Source organism: Odontesthes bonariensis, chromosome 24, assembly GCF_027942865.1.
Source record: "Odontesthes bonariensis isolate fOdoBon6 chromosome 24, fOdoBon6.hap1, whole genome shotgun sequence".
Taxonomy (NCBI): Eukaryota; Metazoa; Chordata; class Actinopteri; order Atheriniformes; family Atherinopsidae; genus Odontesthes; species Odontesthes bonariensis.
Genome location: NC_134529.1, coordinates 192501 through 217773, shown reverse-complemented (window position 1 = coordinate 217773; position 25273 = coordinate 192501). Strand labels below are relative to the sequence as shown.

The window sequence follows — 25273 nt, the reverse complement described above, 5'->3', positions numbered from 1 at the left end:
GGTCTGCATGATGGTGATATTAATCATGGACAATCACATCAGGCGTCTAATATCGAGGCTGGAAGAGCTCACAGAGAGAGTCAGGAGATACTTTTTTATTTCATGAAGGAAGAAAGGAGAGCAGAGCGCTGCAGACAAATGAGACCAGTGTAAGTTTAACTTATTATACACCCACCGGTTGTGTCTGTGTCATATGAGGAGACATTTCAGCCGTGATAGCATGACATGGGGCGTAGCTACCGACCACCACACACCTCCGTTAGATTCGTTCTATAGAACCATGAAAAGACCCGACCTCGGAGAAGGAGCTAAATAGTTATAGGAACTAAGAGAGAAAGCCCCGAGTTCCTGCATGTCCGAACACGGGAGAAAACGGCCCCGCGGATTAAAAGGTTATTAGAACTGCCAAAGGTTCCTACAGTCCGAAAGCGGCTAATGAGAGTTCAGAACCAAAGTTCAGAACCAAAGTTCAGAACCAAAGGTCAGAACCAATGTTCAGAACCAAAGTTCAGAACCAAAGGTCAGAACCAGAGTTCAGAATGAGAGTTCAGAACCAAAGGTCAGAACCAGAGTTCAGAACCAAAGTTCAGAACCAAAGGTCAGAACCAGAGTTCAGAACCAAAGTTCAGAACCAAAGTTCAGAACCAGAGTTCAGACCCAGAGTTCAGAACCAAAGTTCAGAACCAAAGGTCAGAACCAGAGTTCAGAACCAAAGTTCAGAACCAAAGGTCAGAACCAGAGTTCAGAACCAAAGTTCAGAACCAAAGGTCAGAACTAGAGTTCAGAACCAAAGGTCAGAACCAAAGTTCAGAACGAGAGTTCAGAACCAGAGTTCAGAACCAAAGGTCAGAACCAAAGTTCAGAACCAAGTTTCAGAATGATAGTTCAGAACCAGAGTTCAGAACCAGTTCAGAACAAAAGGTCAGAATCAAAGATAAGAACCAAAGGTCTGAACCAAAGGTCAGAATGAGAGTTCAGAACCAAAGTTCAGAACCAAAGGTCAGAACCAGAGTTCAGAACCAAAGTTCAGAACCAAAGGTCAGAACCAAAGTTCAGAATGAGAGTTCAGAACCAGAGTTCAGAACCAAAGTTCAGAACCAAATGTCATAACCAAAGTTCAGAATTAGAGTTCAGAACCAGAGTTCAGAACCAAAGTTCAGAACCAAAGTTCAGAACCAAAGGTCAGAACCAATGTTCAGAACCAAAGTTCAGAACCAAAGGTCAGAACCAGAGTTCAGAATGAGAGTTCAGAACCAAAGGTCAGAACCAGAGTTCAGAACCAAAGTTCAGAACCAAAGGTCAGAACCAAAGGTCAGAACCAGAGTTCAGAACCAAAGTTCAGAACCAAAGTTCAGAACCAGAGTTCAGACCCAGAGTTCAGACCCAAAGTTCAGAACCAAAGTTCAGAACCAGAGTTCAGAACCAGAGTTCAGAACCAAAGTTCAGAACCAAAGGTCAGAACCAAAGGTCAGAACCAGAGTTCAGAATCAGAGTTCAGAACCAAAGTTCAGAATGAGAGTTCAGAACCAGAGTTCAGAACCAAAGTTCAGAACCAAAGGTCAGAACCAGAGTTCAGAACCAAAGTTCAGAACCAAAGTTCAGAACCAAAGGTCAGAACCAGAGTTCAGAACCAGAGTTCAGAACCAAAGGTCAGAACCAAAGTTCAGAATGAGAGTTCAGAACCAAAGGTCAGAACCAGAGTTCAGAACCAAAGTTCAGAACCAAAGGTCAGAACCAAAGGTCAGAATGAGAGTTCAGAACCAAAGGTCAGAACCAGAGTTCAGAACCAAAGTTCAGAACCAAAGGTCAGAACCAAAGGTCAGAACCAGAGTTCAGAACCAAAGTTCAGAACCAAAGGTCAGAACCAGAGTTCAGAATGAGAGTTCAGAACCAGAGTTCAGAACCAGAGTTCAGAACCAAAGGTCAGAACCAAAGTTCAGAACCAGAGTTCAGAACCAGAGTTCAGAACCAGTTCAGAACCAAAGTTCAGAACCAAAGGTCAGAACCAGAGTTCAGAACCAAAGTTTAGAACCAAAGGTCAGAACCAAAGTTCAGAACCAGAGTTCAGAACCAAAGTTCAGAACCAAAGGTCAGAACCAGAGTTCAGAACCAGAGTTCAGAACCAGAGTTCAGAACCAAAGGTCAGAACCAGAGTTCAGAACCAAAGTTCAGAACCAGAGTTCAAAACCAAAGTTCAGGACCAACGGTCAGAACCAAAGTTCAGAATGAGAGTTCAGAACCAGTTCAGAACCAGTTCAGAACCAAAGTTCAGAACCAAAGGTCAGAACCAGAGTTCAGAACCAAAGGTCTGAACCAAAGTTCAGAACGAGAGTTCAGAACCAAAGTTCAGAACCAAAGGTCAGAACCAAAGGTCAGAATGAGAGTTCAGAACCAAAGTTCAGAACCAAAGGTCTGAACCAAAGGTCAGAATGAGAGTTCAGAACCAAAGTTCAGAACCAAAGGTCAGAACCAAAGTTCAGAATGAGAGTTCAGAACCAGAGTTCAGAACCAAAGTTCAGAACCAGAGTTCAGAACCAGAGTTCAGAACCAAAGTTCAGAACCAAATGTCAGAACCAAAGTTCAGAATGAGAGTTCAGAACCAGAGTTCAGAACCAAAGTTCAGAACCAAAGGTCAGAACCAGAGTTCAGAATGAGAGTTCAGAACCAAAGGTCAGAACCAGAGTTCAGAACCAAAGTTCAGAACCAAAGGTCAGAACCAGAGTTCAGAATGAGAGTTCAGCACCAAAGGTCAGAACCAGAGTTCAGAACCAAAGTTCAGAACCAAAGGTCAGAACCAGAGTTCAGAACCAAAGTTCAGAACCAAAGTTCAGAACCAGAGTTCAGACCCAGAGTTCAGAACCAAAGTTCAGAACCAAAGGTCAGAACCAGGGTTCAGAACCAAAGTTCAGAACCAAAGTTCAGAACCAAAGGTCAGAACCAGAGTTCAGAACCAAAGGTCAGAACCAGAGTTCAGAACCAAAGGTCAGAACCAAAGGTCAGAACCAAAGTTCAGAACGAGAGTTCAGAACCAGAGTTCAGAACCAAAGGTCAGAACCAAAGTTCAGAACCAAGTTTCAGAATGAGAGTTCAGAACCAGAGTTCAGAACCAGTTCAGAACAAAAGGTCAGAATCAAAGATAAGAACCAAAGTTCAGAACCAGAGTTCAGAACCAGTTCAGAACAAAAGGTCAGAATCAAAGATAAGAACCAAAGTTCAGAACCAGAGTTCAGAACCAGTTCAGAACAAAAGGTCAGAATCAAAGATAAGAACCAAAGGTCAGAACCAGAGTTCAGAACCAAAGGTCTGAACCAAAGGTCAGAATGAGAGTTCAGAACCAAAGGTCAGAACCAAAGTTCAGAATGAGAGTTCAGAACCAGAGTTCAGAACCAAAGTTCAGAACCAAATGTCAGAACCAAAGTTCAGAATGAGAGTTCAGAACCAGAGTTCAGAACCAAAGTTCAGAACCAAAGGTCAGAACCAGAGTTCAGAATGAGAGTTCAGAACCAAAGGTCAAAACCAGAGTTCAGAACCAAAGTTCAGAACCAAAGTTCAGAACCAAAGTTCAGAACCAAAGGTCAGAACCAATGTTCAGAACCAAAGTTCAGAACCAAAGGTCAGAACCAGAGTTCAGAATGAGAGTTCAGAACCAAAGGTCAGAACCAGAGTTCAGAACCAAAGTTCAGAACCAAAGTTCAGAACCAGAGTTCAGACCCAGAGTTCAGAACCAAATGTCAGAACCAAAGTTCAGAACCAGAGTTCAGAACCAGAGTTCAGAACCAAAGTTCAGAACCAAAGGTCAGAACCAGAGTTCAGAATCAGAGTTCAGAACCAAAGTTCAGAATGAGAGTTCAGAACCAGAGTTCAGAACCAAAGTTCAGAACCAAAGGTCAGAACCAGAGTTCAGAACCAAAGTTCAGAACCAAAGTTCAGAACCAAAGGTCAGAACCAGAGTTCAGAACCAGAGTTCAGAACCAAAGGTCAGAACCAAAGTTCAGAACCAAGTTTCAGAATGAGAGTTCAGAACCAAAGTTCAGAACCAGAGTTCAGAACCAAATGTCAGAACCAGAGTTCAGAATGAGAGTTCAGAACCAGAGTTCAGAACCAAAGTTCAGAACCAAAGGTCAGAACCAGAGTTCAGAATGAGAGTTCAGAACCAAAGGTCAGAACCAGAGTTCAGAACCAAAGTTCAGAACCAAAGTTCAGAACCAAAGGTCAGAACCAATGTTCAGAACCAAAGGTCAGAACCAGAGTTCAGAACCAAAGTTCAGAACCAAAGTTCAGAACCAGAGTTCAGACCCAGAGTTCAGAACCAAAGTTCAGAACCAAAGGTCAGAACCAAAGGTCAGAACCAGAGTTCAGAACCAAAGTTCAGAACCAAAGGTCAGAACCAGAGTTCAGAATCAGAGTTCAGAACCAAAGGTCAGAACCAGAGTTCAGAACCAAAGTTCAGAACCAAAGGTCAGAACCAGAGTTCAGAATCAGAGTTCAAAACCAAAGTTCAGAATGAGAGTTCAGAACCAGAGTTCAGAACCAAAGTTCAGAACCAAAGGTCAGAACCAGAGTTCAGAACCAAAGTTCAGAACCAACGTTCAGAACCAAAGGTCAGAACCAGAGTTCAGAACCAGAGTTCAGAACCAAAGGTCAGAACCAGAGTTCAGAACCAGTTCAGAACAAAAGGTCAGAATCAAAGATAAGAACCAAAGTTCAGAACCAGAGTTCAGAACCAGTTCAGAACAAAAGGTCAGAATCAAAGATAAGAACCAGAGTTCAGAACCAAAGGTCAGAACCAAAGGTCAGAACCAGAGTTCAGAACCAAAGTTCAGAACCAAAGGTCAGAACCAAGTTTCAGAATGAGAGTTCAGAACCAGTTCAGAACAAAAGGTCAGAATCAAAGATAAGAACCAAAGGTCAGAACCAAAGGTCAGAATGAGAGTTCAGAACCAAAGGTCAGAACCAAAGTTCAGAACCAGAGTTCAGAACCAGAGTTCAAAACCAGTTCAGAACCAAAGTTCAGAACCAGAGTTCAGAACCAAAGGTCAGAACCAGAGTTCAGAACCAAAGTTCAGAATGAGAGTTCAGAACCAAAGGTCAGAACCAGAGTTCAGAACCAAAGTTCAGAACCAAAGGTCAGAACCAAAGGTCAGAATGAGAGTTCAGAACCAAAGGTCAGAACCAGAGTTCAGAACCAAAGTTCAGAACCAAAGGTCAGAACCAAAGTTCAGAACCAAAGGTCAGAACCAAAGGTCAGAATGAGAGTTCAGAACCAAAGGTCAGAACGAGAGTTCAGAACCAGAGTTCAGAACCAAAGGTCAGAACCAGAATTCAGAACCAGTTCAGTACCAAAGATCAGAACCAAAGGTTAGAACCAAAGGTCAGAATGAGAGTTCAGAACCAAAGGTCAGAACCAAAGTTCAGAACCAAAGGTCAGAACCAAAGTTCAGAATGAGAGTTCAGAACCAAAGTTCAGAACCAAAGGTCAGAACCAGAGTTCAGAACCAGAGTTCAGAACCAAAGTTCAGAATGAGAGTTCAGAACCAGAATTCAGAACCAGTTCAGTACCAAAGGTCAGAACCAGAGTTCAGAACCAAAGGTCAGAACCAAAGGTCAGAACCAGAGTTCAGAACCAGAGTTCAGAACCAAAGTTCAGAACCAAAGCTCAGAACCAGAGTTCAGAACCAAAGGTCAGAACCAGAGGTCAGAATGAGAGTTCAGAACCAAAGTTCAGAACCAAAGTTCAGAACGAGAGTTCAGAACCAAAGTTCAGAACCAAAGTTCAGAACCAAAGGTCAGAATGAGAGTTCGGAACCAGAGTTCAGAACCAGTTCAGAACAAAAGGTCAGAATCAAAGATCAGAACCAAAGGTCAGAACCAAAGTTCAGAACCAAAGTTCAGAACCAAAGGTCAGAATGAGAGTTCAGAACCAAAGGTCAGAACCAAAGGTCAGAACCAAAGTTCAGAACCAAAGTTCAGAACCAAAGGTCAGAATGAGAGTTCAGAACCAAAGGTCAGAACCAAAGATCAGAACCAAAGGTCAGAACCAAAGTTCAGAACCAAAGTTCAGAACCAAAGGTCAGAATGAGAGTTCAGAACCAAAGGTCAGAATGAGAGTTCAGAACCAAAGGTCAGAACCAAAGTTCAGAACCAAAGGTCAGAACCAGAGTTCAGAACCAGAGTTCAGAACCAAAGTTCAGAACCAAAGGTCAGAACCAAAGGTCAGAACCAGAGTTCAGAACCAGAGTTCAGAACCAAAGTTCAGAACCAAAGCTCAGAACCAGAGTTCAGAACCAAAGTTCATAACCAAAGGTCAGAACCAGAGTTCAGAACCAAAGTTCAGAACCAAAGGTCAGAACCAGAGGTCAGAATGAGAGTTCAGAACCAAAGTTCAGAACCAAAGTTCAGAACGAGAGTTCAGAACCAAAGTTCAGAACCAAAGTTCAGAACCAGAGTTCAGAACCAAAGGTCAGAACCAAAGTTCAGAACCAAAGGTCAGAACCAAAGTTCAGAATGAGAGTTCAGAACCAAAGGTCAGAACCAAAGTTCAGAACCAAAGGTCAGAACCAAAGTTCAGAATGAGAGTTCGGAACCAGAGTTCAGAACCAGTTCAGAACAAAAGGTCAGAATCAAAGATCAGAACCAAAGGTCAGAACCAAAGTTCAGAACCAAAGTTCAGAACCAAAGGTCAGAATGAGAGTTCAGAACCAAAGGTCAGAACCAAAGTTCAGAACCAGAGTTCAAAACCAAAGGTCAGAACCAGAGTTCAGAACCAAAGTTCAGAATGAGAGTTCAGAACCAAAGGTCAGAACCAGAGTTCAGAACCAAAGTTCAGAATGAGAGTTCAGAACCAAAGGTCAGAACCAGAGTTCAGAACCAAAGTTCAGAACCAAAGTTCAGAACCAGAGTTCAGAACCAGTTCAGAACCAAAGGTCAGAATCAAAGATCAGAACCAAAGGTTAGAACCAAAGGTCAGAATGAGAGTTCAGAACCAAAGGTTAGAACCAGAGTTCAGAACCAAAGTTCAGAACCAAAGGTCAGAACCAAAGTTCAGAATGAGAGTTCGGAACCAGAGTTCAGAACCAGTTCAGAACAAAAGGTCAGAATCAAAGATCAGAACCAAAGGTCAGAACCAAAGTTCAGAACCAAAGTTCAGAACCAAAGGTCAGAATGAGAGTTCAGAACCAAAGGTCAGAACCAAAGTTCAGAACCAGAGTTCAAAACCAAAGGTCAGAACCAGAGTTCAGAACCAAAGTTCAGAATGAGAGTTCAGAACCAAAGGTCAGAACCAGAGTTCAGAACCAAAGTTCAGAATGAGAGTTCAGAACCAAAGGTCAGAACCAGAGTTCAGAACCAAAGTTCAGAACCAAAGTTCAGAACCAGAGTTCAGAACCAGTTCAGAACCAAAGGTCAGAATCAAAGATCAGAACCAAAGGTTAGAACCAAAGGTCAGAATGAGAGTTCAGAACCAAAGGTTAGAACCAGAGTTCAGAACCAAAGTTCAGAACCAAAGGTCAGAACCAAAGGTCAGAATGAGAGTTCAGAACCAAAGGTCAGAACCAGAGTTCAGAACCAGAGTTCAGAACCAAAGGTCAGAACCAGTTCAGTACCAAAGTTCAGAACCAAAGGTCAGAACCAAAGGTCAGAACCAGAGTTCAGAACCAAAGTTCAGAACCAAAGGTGAGAACCAAAGGTCAGAACCAACACATGTCCGTACTCACCCTGTTGTCCAGCGCCAGGTTCTCTCCTCTGGACAGAACCACCTCCAGAGTTTCCTCCAGGTGATCCATCAAAGCATCCAACACCTCGACAGCAGCAAACAAACAAAGTGAGAGTTTAGGTGGAACCGATACGCCGAGGAACACACCAACAGAGGCCTAGATTTCAAAAAGTCATTAATCCTGATCCAGCTCTTTGTTTGGGCATCATTAGAACCGAGTCTCTGGAGGAAAACTGACCCATAAAGAAGTTTTTAATTCCAGTAAAAGGCTATTAAAAAGGGGACTTTCACCCTTTTCCAAACAGACAGCCGAGGTGAACGCAGCAGGGTCACCATGACCCAAAAAACTGGTTGCTGGGGGGTATCAGCCGGTGAAATCCGGATCAGACCCAACTGGGTCACAAACAGAACCAGCCATTTCACAGCTGCCCTGTGACATCACAGGAAGTTCTGTCCTGCAGCAACCTGATTGGTGGAGAAGCGTGTGTGGGCGTGGCTTCTCACCTCCAGGGTGTTGTCTTGCAGCAGCAGCAGCAGCTCTTTGTGCACCAGGTGGACGTTTGACCCGAGCAGCTTCACCACCTGAAAGGAAGAGGCACCATGTGACTTCAGAGCAGACGCCCAATGATATGTGTGAGATATGTCACCTCGCTAAAGCGGGATTTATAGTCGACGTGTCGCTCAACGCGCAGCCAGAGCGTGACATCAAAATCACGTTTCTTGCCTGGCGGCGCGTTGTCGTGCACCAGTCGACCAGACACCAGACAAACCGGAGGACCAGGTGGAAAACCGGCTCACGGCTGACCGTTGTGTCATGTAAAATACTTGTCGATAGGAATCTGCGGTTGTTTCATTCTCTGGAAGCAGCTTTGAGTATTAGCGCTAAATAAAACCGATCTATTATTATTATTATTGTTGCATCCTGAAAGGCAACGATGCTACAGCGGCATTGTTTTCTTCTCTACATTCCTGGTTGTAGAGTAGTTAGCGGTAACCTTCACGTAGCAGCGACTCCTCTGTGACGGAGAAAACTGCAACTGCAGGCGCATCGACTTTATAAATGGTCATCAACACGAGCCGACGCCGCAACCATGCGGGAGCCTTAAGAGACGGCCATATTTCAGAAGGAGGGCTCCTCCCACCAACCAGCCTGGAAGGCAGCCTCACCTGGTGGAAGGCAGCCTCACCTGGTGGAAGGTAGCCTCACCTGGTGGAAGGCAGCCTCACCTGGTGGAAGGCAGCCTCACCTGGTGGAAGGCAGCCTCACCTGGTGAAAGGTAGCCTCACCTGGTGAAAGGTAGCCTCACCTGGTGAAAGGTAGCCTCACCTGGTGGAAGGCAGCCTCACCTGGTGGAAGGCAGCCTCACCTGGTGGAAGGCAGCCTCACCTGGTGAAAGGTAGCCTCACCTGGTGAAAGGTAGCCTCACCTGGTGAAAGGTAGCCTCACCTGGTGGAAGGTAGCCTCACCTGGTGGAAGGCAGCCTCACCTGGTGAAAGGTAGCCTCACCTGGTGATGGCACCTCACTTGGTGGAAGATAGCCTCACCTGGTGGAAGGCAGTCTCACCTGGTGGAAGGCAGCCTCACCTGATGGAAGGTAGCCTCACCTGGTGATGGCACCTCACTTGGTGGAAGATAGCCTCACCTGGTGGAAGGCAGTCTCACCTGGTGGAAGGCAGCCTCACCTGGTGGAAGGCAGCCTCACCTGGTGGAAGGCAGCCTCACCTGGTGGAAGGTAGCCTCACCTGGTGGAAGGCAGCCTCACCTGGTGATGGCACCTCACTTGGTGGAAGGCAGCCTCACCTGGTGGAAGGCAGCCTCACCTGGTGGAAGGCAGCCTCACCTGGTGGAAGGTAGCCTCACCTGGTGGAAGGCAGCCTCACCTGGTGGAAGGCAGCCTCACCTGGTGGAAGGCAGCCTCACCTGGTGATGGCACCTCACTTGGTGGAAGGCAGCCTCACCTGGTGGAAGGCAGCCTCACCTGGTGGAAGGCAGCCTCACCTGGTGGAAGGCAGCCTCACCTGGTGGAAGGCAGCCTCACCTGGTGGAAGGCAGCCTCACCTGGTGGAAGGTAGCCTCACCTGGTGGAAGGCAGCCTCACCTGGTGATGGCACCTCACTTGGTGGAAGGCAGCCTCACCTGGTGGAAGGCAGCCTCACCTGGTGGAAGGCAGCCTCACCTGGTGGAAGGTAGCCTCACCTGGTGGAAGGTAGCCTCACCTGGTGAAATGTAGCCTCACCTGGTGAAATGTAGCCTCACCTGGTGAAAGGTAGCCTCACCTGGTGGAAGGCAGCCTCACCTGGTGGAAACAAGCCTCAACTGGTGAAAGGCAGCCTCACCTGGTGGAAGGCAGCCTCACCTGGTGAAAGGTAGCCTCACCTGGTGAAAGGTAGCCTCACCTGGTGAAAGGTAGCCTCAACTGGTGAAAGGTAGCCTCACCTGGTGAAAGGTAGCCTCACCTGGTGGAAACCAGCCTCACCTGGTGAAAGGTAGCCTCACCTGGTGAAAGGTAGCCTCACCTGGTGAAAGGTAGCCTCACCTGGTGAAAGGCAGCCTCACCTGGTGAAAGGTAGCCTCACCTGGTGAAAGGCAGCCTCAGCTGGTGAAAGGCAGCCTCACCTGGTGAAAGGTAGCCTCACCTGGTGGAAGGTAGCCTGACCTGGTGGAAACCAGCCTCACCTGGTGAAAGGTAGCCTCACCTGGTGAAAGGTAGCCTCACCTGGTGGAAGGTAGCCTCACTTGGTGGAAGGTAGCCTCACCTTGTGAAAGGCAGCCTCACCTGGTGGAAGGCAGCCTCACCTGGTGGAAGGCAGCCTCACCTGGTGGAAGATAGCCTCGCCTGGTGAAAGGTAGCCTCGCCTGGTGGAAGGCAGCCTCACCTGGTGGAAGATAGCCTCACCTGGTGAAAGGTAGCCTCACCTGGTGGAAGGTAGCCTCACCTGGTGGAAGGCAGCCTCACCTGGTGGAAGGTAGCCTCACCTTGTGAAAGGTAGCCTCACCTGGTGGAAGGCAGCCTCACCTGGTGGAAGGTAGCCTCACTTGGTGGAAGGTAGCCTCACCTGGTGGAAGGCAGCCTCACCTGGTGGAAGGTAGCCTCACCTGGTGGAAGGCAGCCTCACCTGGTGGAAGGTAGCCTCACCTGGTGGAAGGCAGCCTCACCTGGTGGAAGGCAGCCTCACCTGGTGGAAGGCAGCCTCACCTGGTGGAAGGTAGCCTCACCTGGTGGAAGGTAGCCTCACCTGGTGGAAGGTAGCGGCAGCACTCTGCCGGACAATGACCTCGGGGTCACTGCAGAGACCGGAGAACAATGGGTAGAGTTCAGACAGGAAGTGAGCTGAATCCACGAACACCAACATGGCCTGGATGGAGACAGTAAAAGACCTCATCAGGTGAATAACTGAAGAACCATGATTAACCCAAAGGAACCCAGAGAAACCACAATTAACCCAAAGGAACCAAGAGGAACCATAATTAACCTAAAGGAACCCAGAGGAACCATAATTAACCCAAAGGAACCCAGAGGAACCATAATTAACCCAAAGGAACCAAGAGGAACCACTATTAACCCAAAAGAACCATGATTAACCCAAAGGGACCCTGAAGAACCATGATTAACCCATAGGAACCAAAATGAACCAATATTAACCCAAAAGAACCATGTTTAACCCAAAGGAACCATGATTAACCCAAAGGAACCCAGATGAACCATAATTAACCCAAAGGAAACAAGAGGAACCATAATTAACCCAAAGGAACCAAGAGGAACCATAATTAACCCAAAGGAACCCAGATGAACGATAATTAACCCAAAGGAACCAAAAGGATTAACCTGAGGAACCTGAGGAACCCTCAGGGGGAACCAAAAGGATTAACCTGAGGAACCTGAGGAACCTCAGGGGGAACCAAAAGGATTAACCTGAGGAACCTGAGGAACCTCAGGGGGAACCAAAAGGATTAACCTGAGGAACCTGAGGAACCCTTAGGGGGAACCAAAAGGATTAACCTGAGGAACCTCAGGGGGAACCCTCAGGGGGAACCAAACGGATTAAGCTGAGGAACCTGAGGAACCCTCAGGGGGAAATCCATGCCTACCGGCAGGTTGTAGCAGCAGTTGCAGCGGATCAGGGTGGACTCGCTGGGTCCATCGGGCGGATCTCCTTCAGTCTGCAGTCCTGTGACACACAGAAGTTTGAACTTCTCCAGTAAGCGACCTTTCTGCTCGTCTGACAGGGAACCTGAAGGAGTGACATCAGAACCGTGAAGATCTGCCAATAACAGAGATATCATCTGGTTCTGCTCGTCTGACAGGGAACCTGATGGAGAGACGGGTGATCAGAACCATGAAGATCTGCCAACAACAGAGATATCATCTGGTTCTGCTCGTCTGACAGGGAACCTGAAGGAGAGACGGGTCATCAGAACCATGAAGATCTGCCAACAACAGAGATATCATCTGGTTCTGCTCGTCTGACAGGGAACCTGATGGAGAGACGGGTCATAGAACCATGAAGATCTGCCAATAACAGAGATATCATCTGGTTCTGCTCGTCTGACAGGAAACTGAGGAACCTGAGGAACCTGAGGAACATGAGGAACATGAGGAACCTGAGGAACATGAGGAACATGAGGAACCTGAGGAACATGAGGAACCTGAGGAACCTGAGGAACATGAGGAACCTGAGGAACATGAGGAACCTGAGGAACCTGAGGAACATGAGGAACATGAGAACCTGAGGAACATGAGGAACATGAGGAACCTGAGGAACATGAGGAACATAAGGAACATGAGGAACCTGAGGAACATGAGGAACATGAGGAACATGAGGAACCTGAGGAACATGAGGAACATGAGGAACCTGAGGAACATGAGGAACCTGAAGAACATGAGAACCTGAGGAACATGAGGAACATGAGGAACATGAGGAACATGAGGAACCCGAGGATCATGAGGAACATAAGGAACATGAGGAACATGAGGAACCTAAGGAACCTGAGGAACCTGAGGAACATGAGGAACCTGAGGAACCTGAGGAACATGAGGAACCTGAGGAACATGAGGAACCTGAGGAACATGAGGAACATGAGAACCTGAGGAACATGAGGAACATGAGGAACCTGAGGAACATGAGGAACATGAGGAACCTGAGGAACCTGAGGAACATGAGGAACATGAGGAACATGAGGAACATGAGGAACCTGAGGAACATGAGGAACCTGAAGAACATGAGAACCTGAGGAACCTGAGGAACATGAGGAACCTGAGGAACATGAGGAACCTGAGGAACCTGAGGAACCTCAGGAACATGAGGAACATGAGGAACCTGAGGAACGTGAGGAACCTGAGGAACCTGAGGTACATGAGGAACCTGAGGAACATGAGGAACCTGAGGAACATGAGGAACATGAGGAACCTGAGGAACATGAGGAACCTGAGGAACATGAGGAACATGAGGAACCTGAGGAACATGAGGAACCTGAGGAACCTGAGGAACCTGAGGAACATGAGGAACATGAGGAACATGAGGAACCTGAGGAACATGAGGAACATGAGGAACCTGAGGAACATGAGGAACCTGAGGAACCTGAGGAACATGAGGAACATGAGGAACATGAGGAACCTGAGGAACCTGAGGAACATGAGGAACATGAGGAAGCTTCTGACAACAGCTCACCTGCCAGGCTGCTGCAGAGCTTCCCAAACTGGAAGGACAATGATGTCATCACGGCTTCGTCCACCTGTGGCGCTGCATCACACACCGCCATCACCATGGGAACCAAGACGTGGAGCTGATCCTCTGAGGAAGAGGAGGGGGCTTTAACAGAATGTGCTTCATCAGTCTGAGGAGCTGTGAGCTGTGACTCACCACCGTCCATCAGCTCCATCAGGTTGATGATGGTGTCAAACGTGGCCAGGCGGACGCCGCTCTCCTCGTCTCCTGCGAGCTCCACCAGCTCGGGAAGGAGTTCAGTCCTGGTTTCATCCATCCTGAAGAACAAACACAAAATACCACGGCTGCGCTGTGATTGGATGACTTTGTTTACTTGTTGGGTGGCTTGTGACTGCTCATCGTTTGGTTGGTGCTCGTCCACCGTGGTTTTACTGAGGCTTGTGTTGTTTGTTTAAGTCCCTTTGGTCGCTTTTCATCAGTGTTCAGTGGGTCTGGACTTTGTGAGCACTTACCCGAGACTTCTGGCGATGTTCTCAAGCTGACGACACATGCAGGCTCGGACCTCCGATTCCACATCCTGACAGAGAGAGCGGGCCAACGGCAGCAGCTCCTTCTTCACTCTGATGCACAGAAACAGAGAAGCTGTTAACATGGCCGAGGCTCTCTGGGGTAAGGACGCGGTAACCGTACATGAGGGGCTCTGGGGTAAGGACGCGGTAACCGTTCACTGCAAGGCGCTACCGTTCACGGGGGCAAGGCGCTACCGTTCAAGGGGGCAAGGCGCTACCGTTCAAGGGGGCCAAGGCGCTACTGTTCATGGGACCAAGGCGCTACCGTTCATGGGACCAAGGCGCTACCGTTCATGGGACCAAGGCGCTACTGTTCACGGGGCCAAGGCGCTACCGTTCATGGGGCCAAGTCGCTACCGTTCAAGGGGGCAAGGCGCTACCGTTCATGGGGCCAAGGCGCTACCGTTCACGGGGGCAAGGCGCTACTGTTCACGGGGCAAGGCGCTACCGTTCAAGGGGATCAAGGCGCTACTGTTCACGGGGCCAAGGCGCTACCGTTCATGGGGCCAAGTCGCTACCGTTCAAGGGGGCAAGGCGCTACCGTTCACGGGGCAAGGCGCTACCGTTCAAGGGGATCAAGGCGCTACTGTTCACGGGGCCAAGGCGCTACCGTTCATGGGGCCAAGTCGCTACCGTTCAAGGGGGCAAGGCGCTACCGTTCATGGGGCCAAGGCGCTACCGTTCACGGGGGCAAGGCGCTACCGTTCACAGGGGCAAGTCGCTACCGTTCATGGGGGCAAGGCGCTACCGTTCACGGGGCCAAGTCGCTACCGTTCATAGGACCAAGGCGCTACCGTTCATGGGACCAAGGCGCTACTGTTCAAGGGGGCCAAGGCGCTACTGTTCACGGGGGCAAGGCGCTACCGTTCACGGGACCAAGGCGCTACTGTTCAAGGGGGCCAAGGCGCTACTGTTCATGGGGGCAAGGCGCTACCGTTCAAGGGGGCCAAGGCGCTACTGTTCACGGGGCCAAGGCGCTACCGTTCATGGGGCCAAGTCGCTACCGTTCAAGGGGGCAAGGCGCTACCGTTCATGGGACCAAGGCGCTACCGTTCACGGGGGCAAGGCGCTACTGTTCACAGGGGCAAGTCGCTACCGTTCACGGAGGCAAGGCGCTACCGTTCACGGGGGCAAGGCGCTACTGTTCACGGCGGCAAGGCGCTACCGTTCACGGGGCCAAGTCGCTACCGTTCACGGGGCCAAGTCGCTACCGTTCATGGGGGCAAGGCGCTACCGTTCATGGGACCAAGGCGCTACCGTTCACGGGGGCAAGAAGCTACTGTTCACGGGGGCAAGTCGCTACCGTTCATGGGGGCAAGGCGCTACCGTTCACGGGGGCAAGGCGCTACTGTTCACGGGGGCAAGGCGCTACCGTTCACGGGGCCAAGTCGCTACCGTTCACGGGGGCAAGGCGCTACCGTTCACGGGGCCAAGTCGCTACCGTTCAAGGGGGCAAGTCGCTACCGTTCACGGGGGCAAGGCGCTACTGTTCACGGGGGCAAGGCGCTACCGTTCATGGGGCCAAGTCGCTACCGTTCAAGGGGGCAAGGCGCTACCGTTCATGGGACCAAGGCGCTACCGTTCACGGGGGCAAGGCGCTACCGTTCATGGGGGCAAGGCGCTACCGTTCACGGGGGCAAGTCGCTACCGTTCATGGGGCCAAGTCGCTCCCGTTCACGGGGGCAAGGCGCTACCGTTCACGGGGGCAAGTCGCTACCGTTCAAGGGGGCAAGGCGCTACCGTTCATGGGACCAAGGCGCTACCGTTCAAGGGGGCCAAGGCGCTACTGTTCACGGGGCCAAGGCGCTACCGTTCATGGGGCCAAGTCGCTACCGTTCAAGGGGGCAAGGCGCTACCGTTCATGGGACCAAGGCGCTACCGTTCACGGGGGCAAGGCGCTACTGTTCACGGGGCCAAGGCGCTACCGTTCATGGGGCCAAGTCGCTACCGTTCAAGGGGGCAAGGCGCTACCGTTCATGGGACCAAGGCGCTACCGTTCACGGGGGCAAGGCGCTACTGTTCACAGGGGCAAGTCGCTACCGTTCATGGGGGCAAGGCGCTACCGTTCACGTCACGGGGGCAAGGCGCTACTGTTCACGGCGGCAAGGCGCTACCGTTCACGGTGCCAAGTCGCTACCGTTCACGGGGGCAAGGCGCTACCGTTCACGGGGCCAAGTCGCTACCGTTCAAGGGGGCAAGGCGCTACCGTTCATGGGACCAAGGCGCTACCGTTCACGGGGGCAAGGCGCTACTGTTCACGGGGGCAAGTCGCTACCGTTCATGGGGGCAAGGCGCTACCGTTCACGGGGGCAAGGCGCTACTGTTCACGGGGGCAAGGCGCTACCGTTCACGGGGCCAAGTCGCTACCGTTCACGGGGGCAAGGCGCTACCGTTCACGGGGCCAAGTCGCTACCGTTCAAGGGGGCAAGGCGCTACCGTTCATGGGACCAAGGCGCTACCGTTCACGGGGGCAAGGCGCTACTGTTCACGGGGGCAAGGCGCTACCGTTCACGGTGCCAAGTCGCTACCGTTCACGGGGGCAAGGCGCTACCGTTCACGGGGCCAAGGCGCTACCGTTCACGGGGCCAAGTCGCTACCGTTCAAGGGGGCAAGGCGCTACCGTTCATGGGACCAAGGCGCTACCGTTCACGGGGGCAAGGCGCTACCGTTCATGGGGGCAAGGCGCTACCGTTCATGTGACCAAGGCGCTACCGTTCACGGGGGCAAGGCGCTACCGTTCATGGGGGCAAGGCGCTACCGTTCACGGGGGCAAGGCGCTACCGTTCACGGGGGCAAGTCGCTACCGTTCAAGGGGGCAAGGCGCTACCGTTCATGGGACCAAGGCGCTACCGTTCAAGGGGGCCAAGGCGCTACTGTTCACGGGGCCAAGGCGCTACCGTTCAAGGGGGCAAGGCGCTACCGTTCATGGGACCAAGGCGCTACCGTTCACGGGGGCAAGGCGCTACCGTTCACGGGGGCAAGTCGCTACCGTTCATGGGGGCAAGGCGCTACCGTTCACGGGGGCAAGGCGCTACCGTTCACGGGGGCAAGGCGCTACCGTTCACGGGGGCAAGGCGCTACCGTTCATGGGGGCAAGTCGCTACCGTTCAAGGGGCCAAGTCGCTACCGTTCAAGGGGGCAAGGCGCTACCGTTCACGGGGGCAAGTCGCTACCGTTCATGGGGGCAAGGCGCTACCGTTCACGGGGGCAAGGCGCTACCGTTCATGGGGGCAAGGCGCTACCGTTCAAGGGGGCCAAGGCGCTACTGTTCACGGGGCCAAGGCGCTACCGTTCATGGGGCCAAGTCGCTACCGTTCAAGGGGGCAAGGCGCTACCGTTCATGGGACCAAGGCGCTACCGTTCACGGGGGCAAGGCGCTACTGTTCACAGGGGCAAGTCGCTACCGTTCATGGGGGCAAGGCGCTACCGTTCACGGGGGCAAGGCGCTACTGTTCACGGCGGCAAGGCGCTACCGTTCACGGGGCCAAGTCGCTACCGTTCACGGGGGCAAGGCGCTACCGTTCACGGGGCCAAGTCGCTACCGTTCAAGGGGGCAAGGCACTACCGTTCATGGGACCAAGGCGCTACCGTTCACGGGGGCAAGGCGCTACTGTTCACGGGGGCAAGTCGCTACTGTTCATGGGGGCAAGGCGCTACCGTTCACGGGGGCAAGGCGCTACTGTTCACGGGGGCAAGGCGCTACCGTTCACGGGGCCAAGTCGCTACCGTTCACGGGGGCAAGGCGCTACCGTTCACGGGGCCAAGTCGCTACCGTTCAAGGGGGCAAGGCGCTACTGTTCATGGGACCAAGGCGCTACCGTTCACGGGGGCAAGGCGCTACTGTTCACGGGGGCAAGTCGCTACCGTTCATGGGGGCAAGGCGCTACCGTTCATGGGGGCAAGGCGCTACCGTTCATGGGGGCAAGGCGCTACCGTTCACGGGGGCAAGGCGCTACTGTTCACGGGGGCAAGGCGCTACCGTTCATGAGGCCAAGTCGCTACCGTTCAAGGGGGCAAGGCGCTACCGTTCATGGGACCAAGGCGCTACCGTTCACGGGGGCAAGGCGCTACCGTTCATGGGGGCAAGGCGCTACCGTTCATGGGACCAAGGCGCTACCGTTCACGGGGGCAAGGCGCTACCGTTCATGGGGGCAAGGCGCTACCGTTCACGGGGGCAAGGCGCTACCGTTCATGGGGCCAAGTCGCTACCGTTCAAGGGGGCAAGGCGCTACCGTTCATGGGACCAAGGCGCTACCGTTCACGGGGGCAAGGCGCTACTGTTCACAGGGGCAAGTCGCTACCGTTCACGGAGGCAAGGCGCTACCGTTCACGGGGGCAAGGCGCTACTGTTCACGGCGGCAAGGCGCTACCGTTCACGGGGCCAAGTCGCTACCGTTCACGGGGGCAAGGCGCTACCGTTCACGGGGCCAAGTCGCTACCGTTCATGGGGGCAAGGCGCTACCGTTCATGGGACCAAGGCGCTACCGTTCACGGGGGCAAGAAGCTACTGTTCACGGGGGCAAGTCGCTACCGTTCATGGGGGCAAGGCGCTACCGTTCACGGGGGCAAGGCGCTACTGTTCACGGGGGCAAGGCGCTACCGTTCACGGGGCCAAGTCGCTACCGTTCACGGGGGCAAGGCGCTACCGTTCACGGGGCCAAGTCGCTACCGTTCAAGGGGGCAAGTCGCTACCGTTCACGGGGGCAAGGCGCTACTGTTCACGGGGGCAAGGCGCTACCGTTCATGGGGCCAAGTCGCTACCGTTCAAGGGGGCAAGGCGCTACCGTTCATGGGACCAAGGCGCTACCGTTCACGGGGGCAAGGCGCTACCGTTCATGGGGGCAAGGCGCTACTGTTCACGGGGGCAAGTCGCTACCGTTCATGGGGCCAAGTCGCTCCCGTTCACGGGGGCAAGGCGCTACCGTTCACGGGGGCAAGTCGCTACCGTTCAAGGGGGCAAGGCGCTACCGTTCATGGGACCAAGGCGCTACCGTTCAAGGGGGCCAAGGCGCTACTGTTCACGGGGCCAAGGCGCTACCGTTCATGGGGCCAAGTCGCTACCGTTCAAGGGGGCAAGGCGCTACCGTTCATGGGACCAAGGCGCTACCGTTCACGGGGGCAAGGCGCTACTGTTCACGGGGCCAAGGCGCTACCGTTCATGGGGCCAAGTCGCTACCGTTCAAGGGGGCAAGGCGCTACCGTTCATGGGACCAAGGCGCTACCGTTCACGGGGGCAAGGCGCTACTGTTCACAGGGGCAAGTCGCTACCGTTCATGGGGGCAAGGCGCTACCGTTCACGTCACGGGGGCAAGGCGCTACTGTTCACGGCGGCAAGGCGCTACCGTTCACGGTGCCAAGTCGCTACCGTTCACGGGGGCAAGGCGCTACCGTTCACGGGGCCAAGTCGCTACCGTTCAAGGGGGCAAGGCGCTACCGTTCATGGGACCAAGGCGCTACCGTTCACGGGGGCAAGGCGCTACTGTTCACGGGGGCAAGTCGCTACCGTTCATGGGGGCAAGGCGCTACCGTTCACGGGGGCAAGGCGCTACTGTTCACGGGGGCAAGGCGCTACCGTTCACGGGGCCAAGTCGCTACCGTTCACGGGGGCAAGGCGCTACCGTTCACGGGGCCAAGTCGCTACCGTTCAAGGGGGCAAGGCGCTACCGTTCATGGGACCAAGGCGCTACCGTTCACGGGGGCAAGGCGCTACTGTTCACGGGGGCAAGGCGCTACCGTTCACGGTGCCAAGTCGCTACCGTTCACGGGGGCAAGGCGCTACCGTTCACGGGGCCAAGGCGCTACCGTTCACGGGGCCAAGTCGCTACCGTTCAAGGGGGCAAGGCGCTACCGTTCATGGGACCAAGGCGCTACCGTTCACGGGGGCAAGGCGCTACCGTTCATGGGGGCAAGGCGCTACCGTTCATGTGACCAAGGCGCTACCGTTCACGGGGGCAAGGCGCTACCGTTCATGGGGGCAAGGCGCTACCGTTCACGGGGGCAAGGCGCTACCGTTCACGGGGGCAAGTCGCTACCGTTCAAGGGGGCAAGGCGCTACCGTTCATGGGACCAAGGCGCTACCGTTCAAGGGGGCCAAGGCGCTACTGTTCACGGGGCCAAGGCGCTACCGTTCAAGGGGGCAAGGCGCTACCGTTCATGGGACCAAGGCGCTACCGTTCACGGGGGCAAGGCGCTACCGTTCACGGGGGCAAGTCGCTACCGTTCATGGGGGCAAGGCGCTACCGTTCACGGGGGCAAGGCGCTACCGTTCATGGGGGCAAGGCGCTACCGTTCAAGGGGGCCAAGGCGCTACTGTTCACGGGGCCAAGGCGCTACCGTTCATGGGGCCAAGTCGCTACCGTTCAAGGGGGCAAGGCGCTACCGTTCATGGGACCAAGGCGCTACCGTTCACGGGGGCAAGGCGCTACTGTTCACAGGGGCAAGTCGCTACCGTTCATGGGGGCAAGGCGCTACCGTTCACGGGGGCAAGGCGCTACTGTTCACGGCGGCAAGGCGCTACCGTTCACGGGGCCAAGTCGCTACCGTTCACGGGGGCAAGGCGCTACCGTTCACGGGGCCAAGTCGCTACCGTTCAAGGGGGCAAGGCACTACCGTTCATGGGACCAAGGCGCTACCGTTCACGGGGGCAAGGCGCTACTGTTCACGGGGGCAAGTCGCTACTGTTCATGGGGGCAAGGCGCTACCGTTCACGGGGGCAAGGCGCTACTGTTCACGGGGGCAAGGCGCTACCGTTCACGGGGCCAAGTCGCTACCGTTCACGGGGGCAAGGCGCTACCGTTCACGGGGCCAAGTCGCTACCGTTCAAGGGGGCAAGGCGCTACCGTTCAAGGGGGCAAGGCGCTACCGTTCAAGGGGGCCAAGGCGCTACTGTTCACGGGGCCAAGGCGCTACCGTTCATGGGGCCAAGTCGCTACCGTTCAAGGGGGCAAGGCGCTACCGTTCATGGGACCAAGGCGCTACCGTTCACGGGGGCAAGGCGCTACTGTTCACAGGGGCAAGTCGCTACCGTTCATGGGGGCAAGGCGCTACCGTTCACGGGGGCAAGGCGCTACTGTTCACGGCGGCAAGGCGCTACCGTTCACGGGGCCAAGTCGCTACCGTTCACGGGGGCAAGGCGCTACCGTTCACGGGGCCAAGTCGCTACCGTTCAAGGGGGCAAGGCACTACCGTTCATGGGACCAAGGCGCTACCGTTCACGGGGGCAAGGCGCTACTGTTCACGGGGGCAAGTCGCTACTGTTCATGGGGGCAAGGCGCTACCGTTCACGGGGGCAAGGCGCTACTGTTCACGGGGGCAAGGCGCTACCGTTCACGGGGCCAAGTCGCTACCGTTCACGGGGGCAAGGCGCTACCGTTCACGGGGCCAAGTCGCTACCGTTCAAGGGGGCAAGGCGCTACTGTTCATGGGACCAAGGCGCTACCGTTCACGGGGGCAAGGCGCTACTGTTCACGGGGGCAAGTCGCTACCGTTCATGGGGGCAAGGCGCTACCGTTCATGGGGGCAAGGCGCTACCGTTCATGGGGGCAAGGCGCTACCGTTCACGGGGGCAAGGCGCTACTGTTCACGGGGGCAAGGCGCTACCGTTCACGAGGCCAAGTCGCTACCGTTCAAGGGGGCAAGGCGCTACCGTTCATGGGACCAAGGCGCTACCGTTCACGGGGGCAAGGCGCTACCGTTCATGGGGGCAAGGCGCTACCGTTCATGGGACCAAGGCGCTACCGTTCACGGGGGCAAGGCGCTACCGTTCATGGGGGCAAGGCGCTACCGTTCACGGGGGCAAGTCGCTACCGTTCATGGGGGCAAGGCGCTACCGTTCACGGGGGCAAGGCGCTACTGTTCACGGGGGCAAGGCGCTACCGTTCACGGGGGCAAGGCGCTACCGTTCACGGGGGCAAGGCGCTACCGTTCATAGGACCAAGGCGCTACCGTTCAAGGGGGCCAAGGCGCTACTGTTCACGGGGCCAAGGCGCTACCGTTCATGGGGCCAAGTCGCTACCGTTCAAGGGGGCAAGGCGCTACCGTTCATGGGACCAAGTCGCTACTGTTCAAGGGGGCAAGGCGCTACCGTTCACGGGGGCAAGGCGCTACTGTTCACGGGGGCAAGTCGCTACCGTTCATGGGGGCAAGGCGCTACCGTTCACGGGGGCAAGGCGCTACCGTTCACGGGGGCAAGGCGCTACCGTTCATGGGGGCAAGGCGCTACCGTTCACGGGGGCAAGGCGCTACTGTTCACGGGGGCAAGGCGCTACCGTTCATGGGGCCAAGTCGCTACCGTTCAAGGGGGCAAGGCGCTACCGTTCATGGGACCAAGGCGCTACCGTTCACGGGGGCAAGGCGCTACTGTTCACGGGGGCAAGTCGCTACCGTTCATGGGGGCAAGGCGCTACCGTTCACGGGGGCAAGGCGCTACTGTTCACGGGGGCAAGGCGCTACCGTTCACGGGGCCAAGTCGCTACCGTTCACGGGGGCAAGGCGCTACCGTTCACGGGGCCAAGTCGCTACCGTTCAAGGGGGCAAGGCGCTACCGTTCATGGGACCAAGGCGCTACCGTTCACGGGGGCAAGGCGCTACTGTTCACGGGGGCAAGTCGCTACCGTTCATGGGGGCAAGGCGCTACCGTTCATGGGGGCAAGGCGCTACCGTTCATGGGGGCAAGGCGCTACCGTTCACGGGGGCAAGGCGCTACTGTTCACGGGGGCAAGGCGCTACCGTTCATGGGGCCAAGTCGCTACCGTTCAAGGGGGCAAGGCGCTACCGTTCATGGGACCAAGGCGCTACCGTTCACGGGGGCAAGGCGCTACCGTTCATGGGGGCAAGGCGCTACCGTTCATGGGACCAAGGCGCTACCGTTCACGGGGGCAAGGCGCTACCGTTCATGGGGGCAAGGCGCTACCGTTCACGGGGGCAAGGCGCTACTGTTCACGGGGGCAAGGCGCTACCGTTCATGGGGGCAAGGCGCTACCGTTCACGGGGGCAAGGCGCTACCGTTCATGGGGGCAAGGCGCTACCGTTCACGGGGGCAAGGCGCTACCGTTCACGGGGGCAAGGCGCTACCGTTCACAGGGGCAAGGCGCTACCGTTCACGGGGGCAAGGCGCTACCGTTCATGGGGACAAGGCGCTACCCTTCATGCGGTAACTGGTCAGATACATTCATGGAAGGATGTGTGTCAGCTTACATGTGAGAATCAAACTTGCAGGCAACTTTTCCCAAAATGCGACAGCTGGCCAGACGAGCGTGAACAGAGTGCGACATCTGATTCTGATACAGCAGAGGGCTCAGCACCTGGAGAGACAGACAGGTACAAGTTATTTCTGAGTAAAGTCTTTGAACAACAGCCGGTTATTATCAAACCAGTGGCAGCAGGTAACTGAAGGTTTAACTCTGGATTCTCTGGTGCACTCTTTACTGAGGTGTGCCATCATTGAAACTCATCTGTTCAGGTCCATGGGAGTGTAATTCTAAGCAGGATGGAGTCCTGCTGACCTAATTTAACTCTAACAGAGGAGATCTCACTGTGACAGTAGATCACAGAGAGAGAAGCTGAACTAATTTGAATCAGTTTTATCAGGTTTTCATTGAAAGTTTCTGAACATTTGCATCTCTTTAATGTGCAGTTTGGGAAGGACAGAAGCCGTTTAAACAGCGTCTGCTACATGCTGCTGGAGTCCAGCTGAAGGAGCTGTGTTCACTGTGAAAAACACGAGGAATTATTAGAAATCTGGCCCACTTCTTTCCAGAGTATCTGATGTAGAACAAGTGGAGCTGAGCTCAGCTGACCAATCAGAATAATCCATTTCTCTCCTGTGTGGATGAGGTCATCAATAATCCGACCAATATCACTTAGTGAGTTTTCCACTGCTCGGGTTGGTTAAACCAGATCACCAGGAAGGCAATCTCTTGAACAGGTAACGATAATAAGGGTTTATTGCCAATAAGAAAGTATTGATCTGACTTAGTATTGATCTGACCTCCTGTCTGATGGTCTCTTTGGGCAGAGTGTTGATGGCCGACAGCAGAGTCTCCAACCAGGCGTTGCTCACCACTGTGAACAGAAACCACACATACAGGTGAGTTTACCTGAGTCTGTTGTTCAGGTGAGTTTACCTGAGTCTCTGGTTCAGGTGAGTTTACCTGTGTCCCTGGTTCAGGTGAGTTTACCTGTGTCTCTGGTTCAGGGGAGTTTACCTGTATCTCTGGTTCAGGGGAGTTTACCTGTATCTCTGGTTCAGGGGAGTTTACCTGTGTCCCTGGTTCAGGGGAGTTTACCTGAGTCTCTGGTTCAGGGGAGTTTACCTGTGTCTCTGGTTCAGGGGAGTTTACCTGAGTCTCTGGTTCAGGGGAGTTTACCTGTGTCCCTGGTTCAGGGGAGTTTACCTGTGTCCCTGGTTCAGGGGAGTTTACCTGTGTCCCTGGTTCAGGGGAGTTTACCTGTGTCCCTGGTTCAGGTGAGTTTACCTGAGTCTCTGTGGTTCAGGTGTAGTAGGACAGTCTTCAGGATGGAGTAGGTGTGTGTGTGGATCAGGATGATGTCGTCCTGCAGGATGGTTAAAAACGAAGTTGCTGCTACTAGCTGGATTTCAGCGCCGGCTCCGTTCAGGACGTCCTGGGTCAGACGGGTCGGAGAAGAAATTTCAACACACACCTGTTCAATTTACCTGTGAGTTTTAAAGGTATGTTCGACCTTCAGTTTTACAGATTGGACATACCCGAACTTTGGGAACAACCCGGCGAAAGGTCTCAGCCGGGGTCTGCCGGACCAGAGACGGCAGGTTGCTGATGACGCTGACTTGCTGCACCTCCTGACCCACGCTGGGAGGCAGAGGGGAGGGCGGGTTAGGCTTTGTGGTTCTGTGGTTCCTCACAGGTTATGAGCTTAGAACCAGCAGACTGGTACCTGGTTGTCCTGAGTCCTGATTGTGAATCAGTTCAGTGAACTAGTTCAGATCCCCTGGGAGAGGACAGCTTATTGCCTGCTGAGTTTAATTAGCTGCAGCTTACCGGGTCACATTTCAGTCTCCTCTAACAGGGGGACGGGGCCACGTCGACCGATTATCACCTCAGTTAGGAACCTAAAAAACTCCAACCAGCTGTTTACCTGAAACAGGCTTTATGAAAAACTAAGTGAACCCTCACTGCTTCCACAGGGATTAAAAGCAGCCAAGTGCTGCTGATCAATGCACCAATTAATTGATCATCAGTCAGTGTGAGCACATCTATAAAAGCACCTGTTTGCTGCCCAGTGGTGCGGTTTCCAACCACTGTTCATCTCTACACTACTTGGGTTAGTTAGTTAGTTAGTTAGTTAG

General features: G+C 53.7%; 1 protein-coding gene across 3 annotated transcripts in view; it reads right to left on the bottom strand.

The window, feature by feature from the left end:
• Positions 1-25273, bottom strand: part of ppp4r4 (protein phosphatase 4, regulatory subunit 4) — a 61515-nt gene that overhangs the window by 34137 nt on the left and 2105 nt on the right. For all 3 annotated transcript variants that reach the window (XM_075459480.1, XM_075459482.1, XM_075459481.1), the window contains exons 3-13: positions 24674-24776; positions 24423-24570; positions 23936-24009; positions 23143-23249; positions 13891-13998; positions 13574-13695; positions 13382-13504; positions 11802-11944; positions 10949-11068; positions 8216-8293; positions 7713-7796 (exon numbers count right to left, since the gene is read on the bottom strand). In XM_075459480.1, the coding sequence (XP_075315595.1) occupies positions 7713-7796; positions 8216-8293; positions 10949-11068; positions 11802-11944; positions 13382-13504; positions 13574-13695; positions 13891-13998; positions 23143-23249; positions 23936-24009; positions 24423-24570; positions 24674-24776 (1210 nt within the window). The remainder of the gene's footprint in view (positions 1-7712; positions 7797-8215; positions 8294-10948; positions 11069-11801; positions 11945-13381; positions 13505-13573; positions 13696-13890; positions 13999-23142; positions 23250-23935; positions 24010-24422; positions 24571-24673; positions 24777-25273) is intronic.